Consider the following 24,779-nt stretch of genomic DNA (forward strand, 5'->3'; position numbering starts at 1 on the left):
TCAGGCCTTTGTACTCCTCGTGCTGGTTTCAAGCGAGGGCACCCTTATTGATTACAATTAGAAAACACCATCTTTTCATTTTTTCTTCCCTGTCTGTCTTCCATTCCAGGATCCATAGCAAGACTCCTAGAAAAAAGTGTCAAAAGCTTAGGATTTGGTCACACCAGGGTTTTCATCAACGGGCCATTTGGCGGCATTTTTGAAGGCTGTAGAAATAATAGCTGCTGCACTGGATCCTGAAAGGCCGTGCCGGTCGCGTGTTCTGGGCCTCCTGGCGTTGGCAGTGCACAGGCCTCTCCCAAGAGAGTTCTGTGACCTCAAGTGCCCTGATGTCAGGACTCCCTTTACACATTCTCAGTTTACCTTCATGAAACATTTTCCGTCTAAGAACCAACCACCAGCATCTTAACCGGACGGAGGTGGGACCAGGGCTACAGCCTCAGAATGAAGGCTGTGGGTCGCAGATGCCCTGCGGTCGTTGTCGTCCTGTCTCCCTGCCCCCACCCCAGGCTCTGGGACAGAGCGGCTCCAAAGCAGCCTCCCGCACCCGAGGACGGGACGCTGTGCTCCACCCAACACTGGAGCCCAGGCCAGTGGGCCACTTTCCTCATCCTCCTTGACCAGGTTAAAGCAAGTATGGGGCCTGACCAGCCTCTCCGTTCTGTGCGCCATGTGTCTGTAGGCTGAGGAAATAGCTTTAAACATTTTAAAGAAATGCAAACGTGACAGGATGGGTGTCTGAACTGCTCATCCCCATTTTTGCATGCTGCCCTGTCTTCAGGGCCATCCCTCTGCCCCTCGACACGCGACTGCAGTGTGAGAACTGTCTAACCAAGACTCGGGGAATCCTTGGTTTGCTTGCGTGGGGCAGTGTGTCGCCTCTATCCCACTTTGCCATAACTGGGGTGGTCCTGGCACACTTGATATCTAGACAGCTTTTCATCAGTTGCTCATCAGCATGCTAATTGCTGTGTGACTAATTATGCTCTGAATTCCAGTTGATTTTCTTAATGAGACAGCTGGGTTAATTATGTAATCGTATGATTACATTAGCCTAGAGTGCCCTGGCAAAAAGTAGCGTCTGCTGCGCTGTGATGTCATCGCAGGGATGGTACTCACAACGGGCACATTCAACCTCTGGCTGATGGCAGGAGACAGCCCCGTAGCCTGCAGAGCACTCTGTGCAAACATGGGCTCGGATCTCGTGAGGCTGGTCTTCTCAGCTCTCACAGTGTATGGAAAAGCAGTTCACCACTGGCCCGGCCTTCTCTCTAGCCCGCCAGCCTCCCCAGCCCCTCCCAGCACACCTTGGCCCCACCCAATCATCCACTGAATCTGAAGCCCTGCTTTTCAGCCTCTGTGGCTCTGTATGAAGTCAGCAGTGTCCTCTGCACCAAGATGGTGGGCTTACCAGTGTGTGATAGTGACCCAGGGAATCCAAAACAAGACATACCGAAGTACCAGGAGGACTGCAGTACCTTAGTTTACATAAAGTCTACACTGCATAGCCTGGCCCCAACCTTATGCCCACTGTCCACTTCAGATTTTCTCCCCACTCTGACCCCCACACTGCTTACATTTTACTGAGGACATACATGTGGTCAAATGAGGATGACATCTTCCAGTTCCCCACTCCCCTATGGCTAGGACTAGCCATAGTCCTCTGAGAGCCAATCATGCCACTAAACCCACCCCCCACCCGGTTACACTCCTCCTCCTCAGATTCCCATGGCTACCTCTCCACCTCTGCAGGACTCTCAGCTTTTGTTCCTCCGCTACATTCTCCACCTAGGTGACTTCTCACGTCTGTTAGGCTGTCAAACGCCACGTGACCACAAGAGAACAGTTGATTTCCCCCAAGCCTTCCCGGGAAGGTAAATGGCACTGCCATTCATGCAGTGGCTCAGGCCACAAGGGAATTCAGGAGTCCGCATGAATTCTTCCCCTCACACCTTGTAGCCAGTATATCAGTAAGTCCTACTGACCCAGGCTCCAGAATGTATCCCAGATTTGACCACATCCTCATCCACCACCACCACCCTCATCCAAACCACCATCACCTCCCATCTCACCAGCCCACCACCTTCACTCCACAGCCTCCTGTCCACCCTTTGCACAACAGCCAAATGAGTCTGAGTCAGTGGTCTGCAAACTACTTTTATTCATATACCCCAACAGTGAAAAGTTTTGAATTTGTAACCCTAATGTGTCATTCCTTCCTTCCTTCTTGCCTTCCTTCTTTCCTATCTGATACACATGTGTAATTACAATGTATATTTAATGCATTATAAATCATACTAACAATAGAATTAAAGGGTATGATGAAAAATAAAAAGGACTTAAACTTTATATTTTATTAGAAGTACAGAAAACTCACTAAAATACTATATTTCAAAATCAACTTTATTGAGGCATAATTTACATATAAAATACACCCATTTTAGGTGTATAATTTGGTACGATGGCCACCTTCACAATCAAGATATAGAAAGCCTCTATCACCTCAAAAGTTCCCTCTTAATCCCAAATGCCGGCCACCACTGACATGCTTTCCGTCACTGGAGATGAGATTCGTCAGTTCTGGAGTTTCACCTAAATGGAGTCTTTGTGTCTGTGCCTCTTTGTGTCTGGCTTCTGTCCCTCCACAGAGTGCGTTGGGGATTCGTCTTGTTGCTGGTATCATGGTCCTTCCTGTTGAAGAATGGCACCCACTGTGTGGGTGTGCAGTAGTTGCTCACCACTCCCCCCTCGCTGATGGGCATTTGGGTTGTTTCCTTTGTGGCTCTTACAAATAAACCCACTATAAGCATTCATGGACATAGATTTTCGTTTTTCTCGGGTAAATACCCAGGACTGGCATCGCTGGGGCAGGGCTAGGTGCGGGTACAGCTTGACAAGAAGCTGCCAGGCTATTTCTCGCGGTCGTTGCGTCACCTACCCTCCCCCAAGGGCCCGCAAGAGCTCTGGTTCCTCCGTGTCATCTCTGTCATTCAGCGGTGTCAGTCTTTTCCACTTTAGACTCTCTAGGGAGTGTAAAGCATATTTTGTCATGATTTTAATTTGCATTTTCCTGGTGACTGATGATGCTGGATATTTTTCATGTGCTTTTTGATCATTCATAGATCTTCACTTAGAAAGTGTCTATTTAACTCTGTTACCTATCTTTTAATAGTTACTTTGCAAATATTTTCTCCCAGTTGTTGTCATTTGAAGAACAGGAATTTTTTTATTTTAAAAGCCCAATTTATTGTGGGGTTTTTTTTCTTTTGGGGGGTGGGTTCTTCCTTTTTATGTTCTAAGAAATTATTGACTAGCCCAAGGTCATAAATTTTTTCCCCTGTGTTTATCAGTGAAGTTGTGTGGTGTTATCTTTTACCTTTAGGCCTGTGACCCAATTGGAGTTCATTTTGCTGTGTGGCATAAGATGAGGGTCGGGTTTGGTTGGAAAATTAATGGATGGTGTATGTGAGTGTGGGGGGGGGTGTTTTTTTTTATCCTCTTTTATGTCATTGATCTATGTGTCTATCCTTATGTTGATATACTATCTCGATTACTGTAGCTATCTAATCAAACTTGAAATCAGGTAATATGCCTGTTTTATCTTTGGTCTTATTTTTCAAAGTTGTTTTGGCTAGTTGAGTTGGTATATAAATTTTAGATCTAACTTGTCAATATAACTGTACTATTAATCAGAGAGAACAGAGTCTTGAAATCTTTATTATATTATTGTGACTTTTTCTTTTCCTTCTTTCAGTTGTTAGTTTTTAATCCATGTTTGTTGAAGCTTTATTTTGGAGTATAGGTACTTTTAAGAATGGTACATCTTCTCAGTGATTGATGCTTCTAGGTTAAACAGTGGTCTGCTTCATTCCTAGGAATATTCCTTGCATGAGGGTTCCTTCCTCTCACTCTCGCGTAGTAGGCAGTCCAGCGTTCTTTTGATTAGTGTCTCCTCCTGTCCTTATTAACATACCTTTGTTGCTGTATTTAAGTTGTATTCCTTGTAAATGGCTGTGTCTTGTTTTTTAATTCAATCTGACAGTCTGCCTTTTAAGTAGAATGTTAGATTTTTTTACATTTAATATAATTATATAGATGGGTTTAAGTCTAACATCTTGCTGTTTGTTTCATGTTTGTCTTACCTGTTTTTTGTTGTATTTTTCCCACTTTATTTTTATTATTTTTTATGATCTTATTTTATCTTCCCACTTGTCTTACTAGCTATGTAACTCTTTTTTCTTTTTCTTTTTTTTTTTTTAATTTTCTTAGTGGTTACTTTAAGGTTTACATTAAGCATCTTTAATTTATCACACTATACCTTCAAATAATAATATACTACTTCACTTGTAAAAGTGTTATACATTTTCATTTTCTCCCTTTTATCCTTTGTGTATTATTCATTTTACTTCTACATGTTTTAACACTTTAATATATTATACTGTTTTTGCTTTCAAATATCAGTTATCTTTTAATGAAATTTATAATGAGAAAAATAGTATTTTATTTTTACCCCTATATTTACCATTTGGATGTTTTTTTATTCCTTTGTGTAGATCCAGGTTTCCATAAGTCTATAACGTTTCCTTTAAAATTTCTTACAGTGCGGGTACGCTGGCAATGAATTCTGCCGGCCTTTGTTCATCTGAAACAAACAAAAAAAAATTCTGTCTCACTCTGATATTGGAAGGTTATTATTTTGTTGGGTATAAAATTCTATGTTGGTGTTTTTTGTATTGGTTTTTCTCTATGACAGGTCTCCAGGTAATCTTATCTTTCTTCCTCTCTATATTGTATAGTGATTCTTCTTTTCTCTGGCTTTTAGGATTTTAAGGGTTTTGTTGGTTTTTTTTTTTTAATTCTCATTTTCAGCAGTTTGACTTTGCTTGTGTCCTATATTGGATTTTATTAAATCCTGCTTGGATTTTATTGAGTTTTGTTTATTTGTTTGTTTGTGTTTTTTGTTGTTTTGTTTTGTTTTTATATTTAGGTTTATTGCCTTTTACCAAATTTGGAAATTTAGCTGCTCTTTCCCCAAATACACCCCTAGCCTCTTTCTAGAATACGTATGTCAGATTGCTTGATGTTGTTTCACAAGTGGCCTAGGTTTTAGTGACTTTTTTCCAGTCTCTTCTCCATGCCCCTGTTCAGACAGTTTTTGTGACTGTCTCTTCAAAGTCACTGGTTTTTCTTCTGTAGTGTCTAATCTGATGTTAAGCCAGTCTAGGGAGTTTTTTCATTTCAGATACTGTATTTTAAGCTCTAGAACTCCATTAGATTCATCTTTATATCTTCTTTCCTTACTGTGTTTGTGCCTTTAAATCCTTGAGTATGCTTCTGTTTTTAACTTTATCAACTACTGTCATGATCTCATGTCAATTCTGGTTTTGTTTTTATTAACAGATTCCACTCCCCAACCACCATTATCCTACTTCTTTGCATGTGTAGTGATTTTTTATTGGATATTGGACATTGTAATTGCTAACTGGATTTTGTTATCTTTCTGAAGAGTGTTGAAGTTCATTTTGTCCATTGGTTATATTATTTGCAGATCAGCCTGATCATTCTGATGCTTATTTTTAAGGTTTAGGCACTGGGTCTGGGGCAGCCTTTACTTTAGGATTAATATAGACCTCCATTCTGGTATGGCCCTTCTGGTGTTTCTACTAAACATCCTGGCTGTTAAATAAATCTCTCTCCACTGTGGCTGGTTGCAGTTCAAAAGTCTCTTAACCTTCTGTGAACTCTGGGATTGTTTCCTTAGGCTTCCCTGTAGTTCTTTGCCCAGCCTCCGGGAGTTTCACCCCATGTGTGCTATGCACCTTGTCTTTCAGCAACAGACTCACACTCATTCTCCTGCAGATTTCTCTAGCTCTCACTCTCCACAGAGCTTTCCTTTTTCCAGTGCTCAGCCCTACCAATTCCAGAGACTTCAGCCTCCCAGTCTTCTGATTGCTGTCTTCTTAATGCAGGAAGACTCTCACTGTGCTTCAGTTTGCCCTTCCCAGTGCTGCAATCTGGAAGGTGCTCCCTGGCAGAAAGTCAGGGTGGTCCCCGGGCTCACCTCACTTGTTTTCCTGCTCCAGAGACCCCCATCTTGCTCTGCCAGTTGTCCAGTAACTGTGAATGGCTGTTCCATATAGTTTTCCTAGTATTCTAGTTGTTTATGACCAGAGGGCAAGTCCTGTACCAGCTCATTTGTCATGCCCAGAAGCAGAAGTCTCCCAGTTTTGTTATTTTTATTCTTGGTTTTAGGAGCTGTTGTAAATAGCTGGAAAAGATAAATCACAAAGATGCATAGATCTAAACAAAAGTAGTGCATTATTGGTTAGCGTTACAAAAAGATGATTTATACCTTTGAAACCCAAGTACCAGCTATAGGATGGTGCAACATTTATTGAAATTCAGCTAGTAAATTCTGACTTTTCCTGACATTCTATTTTTCTTGTTAACTAATAAGAAGATAACTGTATTTTTTATATTCATAACAAATAGTTTGAAAAGCCTTTTGGCAAGTACATCAGTTTGAGTCAGTTGACAATAGGTAACATTTCTTTTTTTTTTTTTATTTTCCACCACCCAAAGTCAAATCATCTTCCGTCACCATGTATTTGACCCACTTTCCCCTTCACTACTCCCTCCCCCTTCTCTCGGGTAACCGCCATGCTGTTGTTCGTGTGTACGAGTTTAAGTTTTATGTCCCATGTATGAGTGAAGTTGTACGGTTCTAGGCTTTTTCTGACTGACTTGTTTAACTTAGCATAGTGTCCTCCAGGTCCATCCATGTTGTCACGAATGGCAGTGTTTCATCTTCTCCTGTGGCTCACTGGTCTTCCGCTGTATGTGTGCCACATCCGCTTTGTCCGAGCGTCTGTCAAGGGACACCGTGGTTGTCTCTATGTCTTGGCCACTGGGAATAATGCTGCAGTGAACATAGGGTGCACATATGCGAATAAACGTTTGTGAGGTTTCTGGGGTAGATACCCAGAAAAGGGATAGCTGGGTCACATGGTAACTCTGTTCTTGAGGAACCGCCATACTGTTTTCCACGGTGGCTATACCAGTTTATGTTCCCACCAGCAGTGAACGAGCGTTTCTTTCTCTCCACAACCTTGCCAACGCTCACTGCCTGTCTTGTTGGTAAGAGCCATTCTAACAGGCATGAGGTGGTAGTTGTGAATTGCATTTCCCTAGTAGCTAGTGAAGTTGAACACCCTTTCCTGTAGCTATAGGATTGTTCATTTCTTTGTTTGGTGTTGATTTGTGTGAGTTCTTTACATGTTTTGGATATTAACCCCTTGTTGGAGCTGCTATTTGCAAATATCGTTCAGTTGGTTGCCTTTTTGTTGTATCGATGGTTTCTTTTCCTGTGGGGAAGAAGCCTTTTGGTTTGATATAGTCCCATTTGCTTATTTTTGCCTTTACTTCCCTTGCCTTTGGGGTCAGGTTCATAAAATGTTCTCTATGACCAAGGTCCATAAGTTTATAGCTGTGTTTTCTCCTATGTAGTTTATTGTTTCAGGTCTTTGATTCATTTTCAGTTGATTTTTATACATGGAGACAAACTATAATCTAGCTTCATTCTTTTGCATACAATATTCCCATTTTTCCAGCACTAGTTATTGAAGAGGCTTTCTTTTCTCCATTTTGTGTTTTTGGCTCCTTTGTCAAAAATTATTTGCCCATATACACAGGGTTTTATTTCTGAACTCTCAATTCTGTTCCATTGGTCTGTGTACTTTTTTTCTTCTGGGATCATGCTGTTTTGATTTTCGTAGTTCTGTAGTGTAATTTGAAGTCAGGTAGTGTGGTGCCTTTGGCTTTGTTCTTTTTTTCTTAGAATTGCTTTGGCTATTTGGGGTCTTTTGTGTCTTCGTACAAATTTGCTGATTTTGTTCTGTTTTTTTTTTTTTAAATGACATTTGGGATTTTGATGGGGATTGCATCAAATAAAATGCCTAGAACTAAACTTTAAAAAAGGATGTGAAGGACCTGTATACTGAAAAGTACAAAGGATTATTAAGAGAGATTGCAGAAGATACAATGAAATGGAAAGATACTTTGTGTTCAGGGATTGGAAGAATCAAACACTGTTAAAGTGACTGTATTACCCAGAGCAATAAACAGATTTAAGGTAATGTTTATTGAGTGTTAACTCCATGTCTGGCAGTTTTCTAACTGTATGCACATATTGTCTAGTAACTTAATATTAAGTAACTTGTCCAAGGTTGCACAACCAGTTAAATGGCCGTGGGATTTTGTTACAGAACAAAAAGGGGGGTCTGGGAAGATACACTATTACTGAAAGAAGCCCCCAGGTCTGTTATGTCTGCCACCAGAGAAAAAACGTCTCTCAATGCCAGAGATTCATGAAAAGGAAAGGAAATGTGTATTTAATGCTCTACAAACTTAAAGTAGTGACCTGGTGTCTTTATCAAAAATCCCAAAGTCCCTTTAAAACACCCACAAACAGACACAGTACTTCCTTCCTTCCCCCTTTGCCCAGTCCAGAATATCCATGGCTCAGGCAGTCCTCTGGTTATTCCCAGTTAGTACTCCATCTCAACTGGGAGACCTCCCTGGGTTCCCAGCACCCTCTGCTGAGTCGCCGAGATCTCTACTAAAACCAGGTGGTGGCTCCCCCTTCTAAAGCCTCAGGGGTCCCCACTCTGCCAAAGCCGCGTGCTTCTCCCCCTTCACAATAGCTGCAAGCGGGGGTGGGGGCGGGGGGGTCGCCACTCTGCCAAATCCGAGTGGCGGTTCTCTGCTAAAGCCACATGGTGATTCTCTCTCTCAGGGCTGCGGGAGTCTCCACTCTGTCAAGGCTGCGTGGTTCTCTCTCTCAGGGCTGCGGGAGTCTTCACTCTGCTAAAGCTGTGTGGTTCTCCCTCCAGTGGCTGCTGCATCTTGGTTTAAATCCCCGCGCCAATCATCCTCTGCAGCCCCATTTCTGACTCCTCCCACACTCGGCTTCACATGTCAGAACTCATACCCTTCCAGCTTTACTGGACTGCCATCATGAGTCTGGGCAGGTGTGGCCCCATGTCATGGAGCCAGTCATCTCCAATCTCCCACACAGGTGCTGTAACTCGGGGGACCTGCCCCCCAGTTACATCTTGGTGGGGAAGTTACTTCCATTCCCTTGACTCTGAGCATGGCCACAGCTATTTAACATATCTAAGCCACCAGCCAAAGGCTATAGATATGTTAAATGACCACACCAGAGGTTAGCTGCAAGGCTGTTGCTATGAGAAACAGCTTTCAAAGGCCCTGCTCCACGTGCCCCTTCCCCCAACCCACACCTGGAGAGTGGGAGTGAGGATATCCAAAAATCTCCTGGACACCTTGAGTTCTGGACCCCATTTTAAATGCCCATTTGGGGTCCCCCCTCTTGGCTGCACGCTGTAACAGTTTGAACACATGCAGTCTGCCCCATACTCTAAACCATTATGCTATACTCTCTCTCATATGATAAAAGGCATTGAGACTTTTTTGTAGAGGATGTTGTCTTTGCCCATAAGTTTATATAATGATGGGAACATTTCCAAATATCCACTTTTAGAATGCTGTCGCTATAAATGAGTTTCTTTCAAGAAGCAATATTTTTCCCACTAAGTATTAAAACATCACATTGACTTCAAAGACATAGATGGTGTTTACTTTTTTTTAATGTTTGCCAGACAACATGTGGCTGATAGCCATCTGCTGTCACAGAACAGAGCAGCTAATTTAGAACACTTAACTTTTTAAAAGAAAATTGTATAACTCATCTTTAAGCTTAAAACTCTTAAATACTTTGCAACTGGAAAACTAACACACCTGTTTATGGTTCAAATAATTGCAGGTTTTTTCCTTCATTCCCCAGTCCCCTGTCTCGAAAGAGTCCTAGTCTCTGAAGGTTCTTCCCATCAAGAGTAGAACTGGCCCTGGCCAGCATGGCTCGGTTGGTTGGAGTGTTGGGATGCAGGTTCGATCCCCAGCCAGGTTACAGGCCTGTGTGACTCGCGGTCCAATCACGTACAATACCAGGCCCGCCCGCTTACCAGAGGTGGCCAATTGATCCTTCTCTCTCACATCGATGTTTCTCTCCCTTTCTCCCCTCTAAAAGCAATGGGGGGAAAAAAAGTCCTGGGGGAGGATGAAAACAAACAAAAGAGGAGAATTGAATTGAACCCAAACTCGGTCCCTCAGCTTTCTTCAGCGTTGTATTTTTTGCGACTGGTGCGCTGCCTACTGCACAACAAGGCAATTCAGACCATTTACTTTCAGCTCTAGAATTCTCTTACTCTTCCTTATATATTCTGTTTCTCTCCTTAATTGTGCCCATATTTTTGTTTAAATCCTGAGCACAGGCTCCCTCCCTGACCACGTGGGCCTTGCCACCCTCCCTTCCTTTTGCTGTAGCCTTCCTGGCTCCACCCTCTGCCCAGAACACGCCAGGTTCACACCCAGCCCTGGGCCTTTGCAGTGCTGCTTCTCTGCCAGAACTTCCGCAGTCCCTCCTCCTCTCCCTCCAGACCCAGGCGGGTTGTCCCAGAGACCCTCCCTGACAGTCATCTCCATTCCCCTTCTCCACACCCCGTTTTCTCTTTCATGCTTGGCGGTCCTTAAAAGAGTTCTATTTTATGTGGTTCTGCTTTTTGTCTACCTCACTCACTTCAGAATGTGAAGTCTGTGAGAACAAAGTTTTGTGGTGATCAGCTTCATGTCCCCCAGCACCTAGAATGGTCCTGGTGTCTTAGAACGTGTACTCGGGCTCCAGCCAGCAATAGACTGAACTGCACACACCTGGCTTTTCCCTGCTCCTTTTCCCCTGGCTTGCTGCATCTGCCACGTGGACTGGCTGCCCCATTGCCTCCGTGAGCCTAAACTCTGTCTCCTCTTTAAAAAAAAATCTACTTTTCCCAGTCTTTCTATCCGGGAGTGGTCCTCCACTCCTCTCATCTGTGTGGCCCATCTTGTCTCACTCTTCTTATTTGCGAACGTGGTTTATCTCCACGTGGTTGCGTGTTCATCCCAGTGCCTCACTTGGGCCTTACCAGGAGCAGAGAGGTGCTTACCTCATTAAATTAGGACTTGAAGAGAGGATGATTTAGTTGGCTGCTAGTTCAGGAAGCAGAAATCTTCATAAGAATTTTGCATACCTGTTTGCCTGGCCGACTTCTCCCCAACCCCCGGCCCCGTGAGTGAGAAGCCAGCACCAGACGTGTTGTGGAGCACCCCCCAGCCCTGACCGTGATGGCTGGAAACAATGAAGTAATGTTACAGGTCCTTAGGAGAAGGTGCTGAGTGCCCGTGTTGTTGTTTATTATAATTATGTCCTTTGAGTCCTGTGTCACATAAAGAGCTCTATAGTGCCTCAAAGAGTGTTTCAGGGATTAACTATTAGATGATTTTAAAGCACATTGCAAGTTTGTCACATTGTGTGGATGGAACTGGCAGTAAAGCACGTTAAGTTGGAGGAGGCAAGGAAGACAGGGTGAGGGTTTTGTGTATTCCTGTTCCACGTATGGGTGTGTTCCTGGGCCTCCCCCAGACAATCCTTAATTGAGCTGCTGAGATCGGAGGCTTGTGACATTCAGAATAAGGCCTAACAATACTTGTGTGGGGTTTAAATGGCATTGGAAATCATTAACGAGACAAAAAAGCTATGATTTCCCCTAGATTAACATGCAGGTTGGGGTTTGGCATGCCGAAAGTCGTTGTTTTGGTCTCTAGCCCAAACACGCTGGAGTCATTATATTGTCATGTGGTAATTAGCTGTTCCTTTAATGCAAGTAATAAAAATTAAGCCTAAGAGGTACTTTAGCAATGCCTTTTACATAATCCAAAACAATATTCAAATGCTGTAGGCGTTTAGTCATTCAACTGTACTGTAGTAAAGTTTGAAGTTTAATGCATAGAGATGTTTGAACACTCAGTTCATTCTCTATTCTGTGACCAGTTTTGCTACTTAGGCATTAACCTTTAATAGTGTTAAATTAAATATATATGCCATAATGGATAATTATGAGATTGCCAGAATTTTCGTCTACAATACAATGCTTTGAAACTTTGTCTAAAGGTCCGGAGTTACCATCCACTTGATAATGTGCATGTTATTTTTATGTCACTGAATTTTTTGCTGAATCAAACAAGGGAAGCTATTTTGTATTCTAAGCAGACACAGTGGGTACTGGCCTTTTAAAAGGTATGGACTGGAAAAGTTGTCAACAGAAATTTTAGGGGCGAACAGCAGTGTACCAGCTTAGCTCTTCAAAGAGCAGTTGTGCCGGAAAGCCACTTGAACAGACACTGGTAGAATTTTACACAAGGGCAGCGGTTCTCCTTCTCCTCAATCTTTCCCTGACCTCTGTTTCAAGTTCAGTTTGTCGTTCTCTATGAAGGGGGGCACACCATTTATTTCCTTCGGGTCATTTGCCTAGCACGAGGCCATGGAGAGAGAGGTGGAGGGTGAGAAGGTACCCTGGAAAGATATTAAACGGAAAAAACCTACCTACACCTGAAATGTTCTGAGTAATTCAGTCTGTAGTGTTATTACTGCTCCTATTTACAAGGAGCTATCTCCACAAAATAGCTTTTGAAATCTAATTTAATATAAATATTTTAATGCTGATTAAAATAACAATGAAAAGCCACAAATGAAAAAGTGATCGAGTCATTCACTGTATATACACACAGAATGAATGCCCTGCGGCCAGGGGCTCCACGTGACAGGCAGTGTCGGTGTGAAACCCCACGCACAGGTCCGCCGCCGTGCTGGACATACCCCAGTGCGCGCCTTCTGTAAACTCTGTAAAGACGTTGGCATCTCCGAGGGCTCCTGGCTCCTGGTAGACGCGTCAACAGAAACATGGTGGATCTAGCCCTCGTTTCCAGGAACCAGGGGTGGTCTGAAAAATTAATGACTCTGGTATTTGAAAATTAAGTGAGCTCTTGAACATATACCCTTGTTGATCCACAGAGCTCGGTGTTTAGCATTCCTCAGCTGAGACTAAATCCTTGCAGCCATTTCATAAGTGATGCTGGCGTCCATACCAGAAATATCTTCAATAATCTTTTCTAAGCCTAGAGGACTAGGGTATTCTACTCTGGTGGAGCCCAGGCGTTCTAGAGGAAGTGCTCCACTGGTGCCCAGCAGGTGGATTATAAGTGCCTTTTAAGCAGCAGAAGAAAAAAATAAAGATCAAATTGATGCCAGGAGAACGTTGAATGCCTCTCTGTTTTGTGTTAAAGGCCAAGAGTCAATACCATAAATTCTGTGTCTGCAATCTCTAACTTTAGATTAAAATTCAGGTTTTTGTAAGTAAATCTGACAGCAGATAGTACGTTGAACTGGCCACAATGCCTCACGTAACTGGCCCAGGTGCTGTCTCCTCCTGTTTACACTGTAATTGGAGTGTGGGGGCCTCCTGGCTGCCTGGCTTAATGGCCTCGGACAGGTCACAGCGGGTCAGCTCACCAGCTGTGCCTCTGGGGACGGCAGAACTTCCCAGGGCAGAAACCCAGCAGTCTCCAGTCTTCAGCTCGCCTGACTCCCTGTCAGTGTCCTTGGTTAGTAAAGGTTTGTGATGAAAAGTGAGCATGTCCTAAATAGGGGGCCTCTTACAGAGGCTGCGTTTCTATCCTCTGCTCCATCAGGGCATCTTCCTTGTTGGAACAGCAGTCACTGGGGGTTAACAGTCTTGGGTTCGAGTCCTCTCTGCCCACTGACTAGCCAGGAAACCTTGGACAAGTCTCTCGTCTTCCCCCAGCTTTCATTTCCACTTCTGTGAAAGGGTCTAGCACATGTCTCCCATCTCCTTCCCAGCATTATTTTGAGGCTCAAATGAGAAAATGTCTGTGAAGGTGTATTGTGACAGTGAGCCACTCAGAGAATCAGGCGTTTTTTCCAACTTCATAGGAATTGTTGTGAAGTTGTGGCTTATGGCAGCTCCCCCACCAAGTGCAGCTCTAGGTGCATGGAGGCTTTTCCCAGGGCCCCTCCCCTTGCTGCCAGCACACGTACCTCTCTTCCTTTCAGCTCGGAGACTTGGCGTCACGCTGTGCCAGAGCAGTGGGCAAACCCCAGTGAGCACGTAGCCATCTGCATCCCATGTTCATGCTTGGGGGCCCTGGGGTGGGTCTGCATTCACGTCCTTTGTAGGCAACAAAGAAGTGCCCGAATTTTAGCCATGGGGCGCCCAGGGACTTGGAAAGAGGTGGCAAGGCCACAGGTGCCCCAACTCCTGGTGGCATCCCCAGGCCTGGAGGCCAACTTCCCAGGCACCCCAAGAGATCTGCCTGAGCCCCTGTGAGACCATGAGGGTGGCTTGTCTGTGTCCACCGGAAGGTTATGTGTCTTTTTCTCTCGTGCAGATCCCGTGCCGGCTCTGGACCTCGGGCAGCAGCTCCAGCTCAAAGTGCAGCGCCTGCACGACATTGAGACAGAGAACCAGAAGCTTAGGGAAACTCTTGAAGAATACAACAAGGAGTTTGCTGAAGTGAAAAATCAAGGTTGGTGGAAGATGCGTTCTTTGCTTGGCTTTTTCTTTCTTTTTATTTTTTAATTGCCTTCCCCATACTGTTGGGACTAGCTCTAATTGTTATATACGTCATAAAGTCAGGGTGGGGTAAGAATCGGAATCATTAAAGAGAGATAATAACAATGCTCAGCTATTTAGAAGTAAGACTTTTCCTCTGCACAGTAACTACATATGATTTTATTGCCCTGTGACGGGACTGATCAGGATTCTTTTAAAATTCTTCCTGTGTCATCATGTGATAGGATCTGCCTTTTAAAAGAGTGATGTGTTGCCTGAGGGCGACACCTGTCAGAGAGCCAGCTCGTGATCAAAGGGTCACGGACAGTAAGTCACTTAATCATTGCTGCCGATACATTAAGGCTTTAGATGCATCCTACAAGTCTGCATGTTTAAGCACTACTGTTTCCTTGTCAGCGTCACCTATTCATTATGGATTTAATGAAAGAAAACGACCTCTTGGTGTGGTTGCCCAGCCGTCGACAAGACGGAGAGGGCAAAGGTTGCCTGGCGTTTCCTGTCAGGGAAGAACAAAGGAATCGCTCCTGCACCTAAAACCTAGATGTGTTCAGATTCCGGGAACCTGATGACTTCCTTGTCTCGAAGAAGAATTACAGCCTTATCTGGCAGCAGCTGTGGGATTTTCAGGCAGCTCCAAGTGGAAATGCAGCCTCTTTGGTTTTGTGTGGGTTTGGGTGAGGAAGGAGCTGGAAAGGAAAGGTAAACCGCTTGGATGACCTCCTCCGAGTGGCCTTCAATTTAATGTTCTTCAAGGGTGCATAAAGAATTAACTGATGATGATTTTTAAAAGTGTCCTTGGGCTTTGAGACCATTGAAGACAGGCTTGTGAGGAGGGACTGTGTGTGGAGAGGCTCCAGGGAGAGACTGTGACGAGCAGCTGGAACGTGCAGCCTGGGCAGTCCCGTGGTTGCCCTTCCTTGGGGGACTAGAGCTCGGGGACAGCTGAGACGCCCCCCCAACCCACACACACACGCCCATCTGCTGCCACAGGGAGCAGTGAGTCACTGGGACTCAGGGACAGCTTTGTCCTGCCGGAACGTGAGCTGTTGGACTCACGAGGCTGGGGCCTGGGTGGAAGAAGGTGCTGCCTTCCCCCTAAGGGGAGCTGTTTCTTTTCAGAACCACCCAAATGCCCAGGTGGAAGATAACCTATAAATTCTCACAACTGGGTTTCGCTGCTGCCCTACCCAAAAGGAGTGAGCTTTGTTTTTGTAGTTTTCCTCCTAGCAACCTCCAGCATCTTACCCTGACAGATCCACTCTGTTTTGTGGGAGGCAGTACAGGTGCTTGTGCCCTGCCCCCACCTTGCTCTGTCAGCGCCTCCATGCCCAGTTGCCCAGTGAGGACCACAGCCAGGTGCAAGGGGTTCTGCTCCCCAAAGGCCCCATCTGATGGTCGTTTATAAATGAAACCGTTTGTTACATAGTCAGAGACTTAACAATGAAGGAACCAGGGGCCTGCAGGCCCGGTTTGAGTCCCTTCACTGGCACTGCTTAGCTGTGCGATGTTGAATAAGGGGTCTCACTTTGCTATAAGCCTCCTCTTTTTGGATGGGGGATTCTTCCACTAACCTCATAGGGTCGTTGTAGGTGAAATGAGATGCAGGTGAGACGTTGGAGCTATTCCTGACACTCAGTAAAGGTCGGCGGCTCCTCGTGAGCACTGTTGTCTTTCTCTAGAACTGTCCCCGCTCCCGCCTTTTCTTTAGCTATTGATATCTTAACAGATTTTCCAACCTCCAGAAAAATGTCAAGTTCCTCTCTTTTCTTCCCAGTATAAAAATGATTTTAACTTGGAAGGATTGAGGTGCACGTCACTAGTTTTAATTAGCACAGCCATATTGTAAATTGATGAAAAGTTAGAGCAGGAAAGGAATTTATTATGTGCTGATATTTTTCCCCCCATTTAAAGATGTGTGAGTTGGGGGCCCAGGTACAGTTAATTAGAGCAGGGCGCTTCAGCAGCCTTTCTGCCACCGTGTTCTCTTCCCTCACTGGCTCCCCTGTAGGGGACTCCGGCCCGGGAACAGGAGGGCCGGAGTCAGAGGCTCCAGGACAAGTCAGCTCCTGGCTTAGGCTCAGCCGAGCAGTGAGCAGCTCAACCAGGGTTGGTGGGTGGCAAAGAGACCTCATGAGACAGAGTGGGAGCCCCCAGCTAGTGCCCCAGAGTCCTCTGGAGAAGCACAGGGCGAAGCCCCATTGGAAGGAGCACCGGGGTCCAAGGGCTGTGCAGGTCTTTCCAACCAGTTGTTAGATGCAGAAATGCTTTGTGTTCACATCATTGCATAGACCATTGACTTTGAGAATGTGCAAGCGTTTTCGGAGGTGATCCATCTCAGAGTTCATTTTGGAAGTGTTCCACTGATGCTCAGCTTTGGCCCTGTCAATGTGTCTGACAGTAATGCGTGCCGCTAACCATTATGCTCACAGAGCATTTCTTTTGGGCCCAAAATAACCAGTCCAAAAGGCAGAAATCCCCATTCTTCTTTCAAATGCTCTGACAGGGTCATTAGTTTTAATTCTCTCTCTTTTCCTTTAAGGAGAACCTTCCAGGTTCCACTTAATAAAAAGGGCCAAATTCTTTAACCAAAGAGCCTTTAGCTTTTATCCACTAAGCTGCATAGATACGAGGTGCTCAGTCGGTGTGCTCTTGCCTTGCCCAGCCCAACAGTGCAGCTCGGGCAGTCAAGGTGGATACGAGTTACAGCCTGAAGGACAAGGGCCACCATTCCAAGCTCTTCCTTGGGCAAAGGTCTAGCAGTGGCATCGTCCCATGAGCCTGGAACTCCATTATCACGTTGTCTGGACCTCACCCTGTCAGCCCAGCCTGGTTTCCTTCATTCATTTGTGTCTCGGCCATTTCCAGAGTTCCCGTTGCTGGGGCCACAAAGAACCTCAGCTTTACCTTCTGAGAGATGGATTCATGCACAGCAGGTGTACTTCCCCAAGCACTCCACTCTCCTTGGAGTTGGGACCACAGTGCTGTGCCAGGGACTGTCCAGCATGCAGGGTGGCATGGCGGGATCTATGGGAGGAAACCTGTGGAGCAGTCCTGCCCTAGAGCCACCCATGGGTCTGAGTAAGGAGCTCACCCCATTCATTGATTCTGCTTTGGCATTCCCATTTGGGGTAACTGAAATGACAGCTGTAAACATGCCATCCCTGGTGGTGTGGCCTGAACTTTCCAGAGACAGCCTGCCCTCCCAATGGGCCCTGTGTCCTGAACCTGGGCACTACAGGGCTCATTCTCTGCACAGCACCACTGCCCACATCCTTGACCCTCACCCTCCCTCAACAGCAGCTCCCCCATCCCCATTAGTCTGTGGTGCACACAGCCTTAGTCTGCCAGGCTCTGGCCTGGGCAGAAGGTGTACCCTAGGCACAGGGTGGGTCCCTTCCAGCCAAGGAGATCCACCCGGTACCCACAGAGCACATCCGTGGTGCATCACCGTGGCACAGCAAAGTTGTGCCCACCACCGGGGGGCCTGTAGGTAGGTATGTGACTTTGGCTGAGACGGTATCTCCCAAAATGTGCACGCAGTTATGATCTGGGCTGGGGTTTTTTCTTTTTTTGTAAGAAAATACTTAAACCCACACTAAACTTTATTAATTTCCCTCAGTAGAGGACTAATTTAAGAACCATCAATAAGATAATGTTATATTTTACCATGATTCCTCCCCCCACCCTTTTCTAAGTTGTATCAGAGAAACCATAGCTCTTCTTCCCAGCAAAATCCATTGATCCTCCTCAACCTAAACGTTTAAAGTTCAATTTAACATTTAGGGAGTAAAAGGTCTCTGAAGGGACTCGTAACCATTGATTTTGTGTCAGAGTTGAAGAGCTAAAGTTTAAAGCACACCAGTCCTGCTCAGTTACGAAAGCCTGTATATATAGCCACATGGAACTGTGCTTCTCCTATGGTAGTTTTTTTTTTTTTTTTTCTTTCTGCAGAGGTTACGATAAAAGCACTTAAAGAGAAAATCCGAGAATATGAACAGACTCTGAAGAATCAAGCCGAGACTATAGCTCTCGAAAAGGAACAAAAGTTACAAAATGATTTTGCAGAAAAGGAGAGGTGAGCATGTGTTGGGGTTTGCACGTAATGAACTTTTATGGTTTACCTCTAAACTTCACACGACAGGACAGTTTTTAAAATGTACCTGTGAAATATGCCCAGGTTGTAAACCAACATCCTGTGGACTCTCGGCAAAATTTTGTTTGGAAAATAAAAGCATCCCTTATTCTGTAGTGTGTGAGGGTATCTTGAGTGAAATGCATCGGTCTTTCCCCGCTGGTGGGCAGTGTCAGTCATTGGGCCAGGGTGTGTCTGTCCAGGCCACGTGGGCCAGGTTGAGCATGAAGTGTGCATGGTTGACACATGGGCAATTATACATCTTTTTTTTTTTAAGATTTTATTTATTATGTTTGGGGGGGGGGAGGAAGGGAGAAAGAGGAGAGAAACATCAATGTGTGGTTGTCTCTCACATGCCCCCTACTGGGGACCTGGACTGCAACCCAGGCATGTGCCCTGACTGGGAATCAAACCTGCCACCTTTTGGTTTTCAGGCCGGCACCCAATACACTGAGCCACACCGGCCAGGGCCAGTTGTTCATCTTTTTACTACCTCACAGTGCTTCAGGGAGGAGCTAGTATCAGTAAAACATGTTAATGACCCATCCAACTGCTGTGAATTTTAGTTCTCTGATGGCCTACTTCACCCAAAACTTTTCCACAAATAGTGGAATAGTTTTTCACTATTGTAATGATTTAATGAAAGTTAGATTTCTCGTAAAAACTGTAAGCACTGGTGATGTTACCAATTCATGTGACGTAAGTTGGGTTTTAGGAGCTTTGGTGAAATGCAGATTTTCTGTTTTAAACCCGTCATGAAGAAATCTGTGTACCCATTAACAAGAAGCACTAAGGGTATGGTTCCAGGTGGGAGGCCAGGCCTGATGTCATGTGTGGTAGACTCTGAGGTCACAGGAGCTTTTGGAGGAGAGCTCCGTGCAGGTCTCGGGTATCACAGAGTCCTCTCTGGAGCACTGCCAAGCCAGCTTCATTTAGGAAAGAAGACCCACTCCATTCACCTGGTGCCTTCTCCACACCTGCGAGGCCCTCTTGGAACATACTGCTGAGCCCAGAACAGACCTGCAGATTGGACATCTCATTTTACAGATGGAGAAACCGGGCCTCGGATTAGGTGCCCTCCCACCTTGTCAGCCTGAGGCAGGCCCAGGCCTGATCCCGCACTGCAGCCCTGGCCTCCCTGTGCTCAGACGTGGCTTCACTGAAGCCTGACTCTGTGCGGGGACACTACACCCACCCTGCTGGGAGTGTGGGGCTGGCACAGGGCCCAGCAAAGAAGTCAGGGTGCTCAAAGATGAGGAGACCCTTACTCCCTCCTAGAAAAGCAATTTGTGCCCAAAGAGATTGCTCACCATGTTATTCATAATGGATGGAGGGGGAATATAAGCAATTGAAATGCTTGCCAACAAGAAATGGGTCAGTAAAAGATGGGCCATCCCTAACTGGAACATTATGCAGCCATTAAACTAATAGTTACATAGAATTTGCAGTAACACCAGAAATGTATCCAGCATAACATAAAGTGAAAAATGCATGATTAAATATGTACAGTGCAATTCCATCTGTACAGCGCAAACTCATACATTACAAAAGTGTGGAAATAAACTCATATGGCAATTTAATACTTTTAAGTTGACTGTTCTAATTAGGTAAAGGATTTATTTTATTAAAAGATGTAAATAGCCTGGCTGGTGTAGCTTAGTGGATTGAGTGTGGGCTGTGAGCCAAAGGGTCACAGGTTTGATTCCCAGTCAGGGCATATGCCTAGGTTGTGGGCCAGGTCCCCAGTAGGGAGCACGTGAGGGGCAACCACACGTTGCTATTTCTCTCCCTCTCTTTCCCCCTCCTTTCCCCTCTCTCTAAAAAAAATAAATAAATAAAATCTTTTAAAAAAAAGAGTTAAGTAGCCCTGACTGGTGTGGCTCAGTGGATTCGGTGTTGGCCTGCAAACCAAAGGGTTGTTGGTTCAATCCCCAGTCAGGGCACACACCAGATTGGTGGGCCAGGTCCCCAGGTGGGGGCGTGTGAGTGGCAACCAATTGATGTGTTTCTCACACATCAGTGTTTCTCTCCCTCTCTTTCACCCTCCCTTCCCCTCTCTCTAAAAATGAATAAATAAAATCTTTTTTTAAAAAAGATGAAATAAACTGACTGACCATTGAGGATGGAGGACAAAGCTAGTTCTTTACCTCATTCTTTACATGAAAAAGTTGAAATGGATCTAGGATTTAAATATTAATGATTAAATCATGTACATAGTGAAAGTAAACTTGGGCAAATGTTTTGTTTTTAACAATTTGGAGTGCAGAGATCTCTGTAAACATAAAAGGGAAATTATCTAAATGTGACTACCTAAAATTTAAAACATTTTTTAAACAAATACCAAGTATTGGCCCCTAAAAAGGGGGGGCTAATTGCCTTTGTATACAAAGACTCTTACAAATTAATAGGGCAAAATCAAAGGACCACAAAAAGTGGGCAAAGGCAGTAAGCAGACCATTCATACAACAGAAATGCTCAGCTTTACTCGGCAGTAAAATTAAGTTTCATTTTATTCAGTGTTGGAATAGGAAAACAGACTCTCACATACTGTTGAAGGGTGTTTAAATTGGTGAGGTTTGCTTTGTCGGGAAGTTTCTCAATATCTATCAAAACAAAAAAATTGCACATATCATTTGACCATTTTTATCTAACAGATGTACTCTCAGAATTATGCAGCAAACCTACATGATGATCACTGCAGAATTATTCAGTGGAAATAAATGAGAAACCATCGAAATGTTTGTAGAGGCCTGGTTATGTCAATTATCTAGTAAGAATGAAGAAGAACTATGTATGCTGGAGTAGAATCTCTCCAAAGTCTGAGGATCCATGAAAAGCAAGCTTTGGAATAACTCGTGCGCTGTCATCCTTCCTGTCCTAAGAGAAGGGACAGGCAGTGTGTGTTACACTACAGTGTCTAGTACGTGAGTTTACACTACACTGTAGGATATCACATGAGTGTATATTACACTGTTGTACAGTGTGTGTTACATTATATTTCTGTACATGTAGAAAAATTTCAGAGGCTGTGAAAGAGCTCTGTCTTAAAAAGAAATGGAACCAAGGAAGGGAAAGGGCATTTTACCTTCCGTGCTCTTACAGTATTTGTGTGTGTGTTAACTTCAGGTCATATATTAGTTTTATAACTGAAGTATGTGAAAATGTGAGCAATCCATTTCCATAGATGATGGAAATTTGGGTGATTTTTTTAAACTTATTTCTACTTGTCTGGATTCCCAGGTTTATTATTATGAGAGTATGTAATATTATACCCCTATGATGTAAAAATAATGAACTTGTTTTAGGAGAATTTTCTGCAGATTGGGAGGAAGGAATTCTCCCAATTGACCAGAGAATTCATTTGGAGATCCTGGGAAATGTAAATATGTAGAATGTAGTTTAAAACACTCAGATTTCCCCATTAGGTATGGCAGTTGCATTCGCATTCCATTATAACAGAAGTGGAACAGCTGTCACATCTACTTAGTACATCCTTTATTCCAACAAATTCCTTCATTGTGTCAGCAAAATGTAAATGTATCATTCTTCTTGGGCTAACTTCAGAAAACAATGAGTGCATGATGATGATTTTTTTTAAAATATCTGGCATTTCAAGAACAAATTCTCCATCAGTTACCACCCATCAAGCCCCACAGGGTGCGCGCCTCACTTTATGTGACACATGGGTGCAGAGCTGGGGTGCACACAATCACTCGGCAGGCTCCGCAGCGCTCGTGGCGGACGAGCAGCACCTGACTGTGGGCCTGTCGCTGTCTGCACGTGTCACGGTGAAGACAGCCAATCGGCACTGCTCCAGGGCACACGAGATGTTTATGTTGGTAAACAAGATGACCAGTTTGGCTTTGTTCTCTCCCTGTTCAGAAAGCTGCACGAGACCCAGATGTCCACCACCTCAAAGCTGGAGGAAGCGGAACACAAAGTTCAGACCCTGCAAACAGGTGTGATATTCTTCATCCTTGTCGGGTTGATGCTGGGAGGACTGAAGCGGGTATAGTTAAGTCCATCTCCAAGTCCCGCAGACCCCTGCTGACACCTGCTGCCCTGCCCTGAGGAGCCTGGAGGAGGAGCGGGAGCCCACACCCAGAGTGCCCCAGAGAGCACCAGCTTCTCTGCCTTGGCTTCTTGTACCACCCACACCAAGTCGTCAGTGTCGGGGAGGAGGGTCCGAGTTACGTTCTCATCCCTTCTGTGAACCTTGCTTTCTTCCTGCTCCTCCAACAAACACATCTAAATCACCAAAGTGTCAAGGACTGATGTTTCACTGGGAGCAATATTAGGAAAAGAAAGACTTATTTCTACCCTTAGTGAAGTTAAGGAGAACAGTAATAACAGACCTTAAAATTTTAAAAGATAGCAAAAAAGGTTATGCTAAATTTTGTGTTACTGTTACTTTTTTTGTTTTTCTTTTTATTCTTAAAGGGAAACAGCACCATATATTTAATTTAAATGTGGAAGATAATCACAACACATTTAACAGACGAATAATACTGAAAATATATAAGGACTTCCTACAAATCAGTGAAAATAAACAAACTGCCCAGTAGAGCAGTGGGGAGAGGATGTGCACAGGCGGCTTGCAGGAGAAACGCACATGGCTGATACACATGTGAAAACAGTGTTAATGATTTTTAAGAGTCTAGGAGAGGCTAATTAAATCACTGAAAGATTAGTTTGCCTATCGGACTGTCAAACAAAATTTTAATTGATAATCTTTGGTGTTGGTGAGAGAATAGGAAAAATAGTCACACTCACAGTATTAATGGGAATGTAATTCGCCCCTTGGGAGGCCAGCGGGGTGGAATCGGTCTGCAGGTGGAATGTCAACGCCCCTCACCCCAGGCCGGCACTTCTAGGCCTGGGGGGCCTGACCGGCGGCAGGCAGGCTCCGCACTGGGGCGTGTGGTCACTGACCCTGCCTGTGTCCTGACGGGGAGACAGTCTCACGCCACTCTGCTGAGGCAAGTCTCAGGGAATATTTGTATCACCCTGTTTATGGGAGATGAAAAACATACATATATGTGCAACTATGCATGGAAGTACTTTAACAATATATTGAAAGGAAGAAAATCTGTACACTGAACTATAATAAACAATGGTTATCTCTGAGGAGGTGCATGGAATGAGATGAGGTAGAGGTGAAAGGGGATTTTCTGTTCCATTCTATGTACTTTTGTAATTTTTGACTCTTTTAAAATGAGTACATGTGACTTGTATACTGTTCCTTTTTAAATTTAACTTAAACAATTAGTATCTTATATTATGGTTTTATGTCCTCTGCCTTTCAGCCCTGGAAAAAACTCGAACAGAATTATTTGACCTGAAAACCAAATACGATGAAGAAATCACTGCCAAGTAAGTCTCCTCCTGGCTGCAGGTCTCACCCAACTGTGCTGATCCGTAAAAGATTTCCCTGCTTCTCCCTGCTGTCTGTGGGCTTTGCGAAGTGGTGCAGGGTTTAGAAGGTCCTTGGCCTCTGAACTGCCGTGAGACGTGCAGTGTCACACCCACGGCTTGTGTCTGTTTAATACCCAAGTTCTGGTGTTCTCGGAACAGTCCTCCCACCTGAAACTTTCTTCCTTAATTTCTGTGAAGCCGGGTTAACACTCTGGCATTTTCTAAGAAATTTTGGGAGAGTCAACTTACAGAAGGTGGGATCCATGGGACCTGCTTCATCTGTATGAATCACATCACCTTTCACCTGGGTCCTTCATTCCCACGTGGGTTTATTTGTGCAAGTGGCACCTTGGAACACCAGGTGTCCCTGAGCAGGTGTGCACATGTAGTGAGTGTGCATGTTTGGTCAGGTGTGTCACACGAGGCTCTTGTGAGAAGGAAATCAGTGGTCTGGCATAGGATCACTTCTTGTCAGCCTGCCCTCCATACAGAATACCAGAAAAGAAATAATTTTAACATAAATCAAGAAAGGTGGAGAAGCCACAAAGATTGTTCGTAGCCAAGGCCTTCTCTTCCAAAGTCCAGACAAGCAATGCCAGGCAAGGGTTTGAGCCATCTTTTCCTGCTCTGGGAGCCTCTTCCTGTCTCCCCCCAAAACCCATGTGCCCCTGGCTGTGTCTCTTAGGCAGCCC

At 44.7% G+C, this 24,779-nt stretch overlaps 1 protein-coding gene across 1 annotated transcript in view; it reads left to right on the forward strand.

Moving 5' to 3' along the window:
- Positions 1 to 24,779, forward strand: part of LOC114496469 (homeobox protein cut-like 1) — a 345,941-nt gene that overhangs the window by 203,493 nt on the left and 117,669 nt on the right. Inside the window, 4 exon segments of the mRNA XM_028511916.2 lie at positions 14,356 to 14,493; positions 18,492 to 18,615; positions 22,555 to 22,631; positions 23,979 to 24,045. Coding sequence (XP_028367717.1) covers positions 14,356 to 14,493; positions 18,492 to 18,615; positions 22,555 to 22,631; positions 23,979 to 24,045 — 406 coding nt within the window.

This window comes from Phyllostomus discolor, chromosome 3, assembly GCF_004126475.2.
Source record: "Phyllostomus discolor isolate MPI-MPIP mPhyDis1 chromosome 3, mPhyDis1.pri.v3, whole genome shotgun sequence".
Taxonomy (NCBI): Eukaryota; Metazoa; Chordata; class Mammalia; order Chiroptera; family Phyllostomidae; genus Phyllostomus; species Phyllostomus discolor.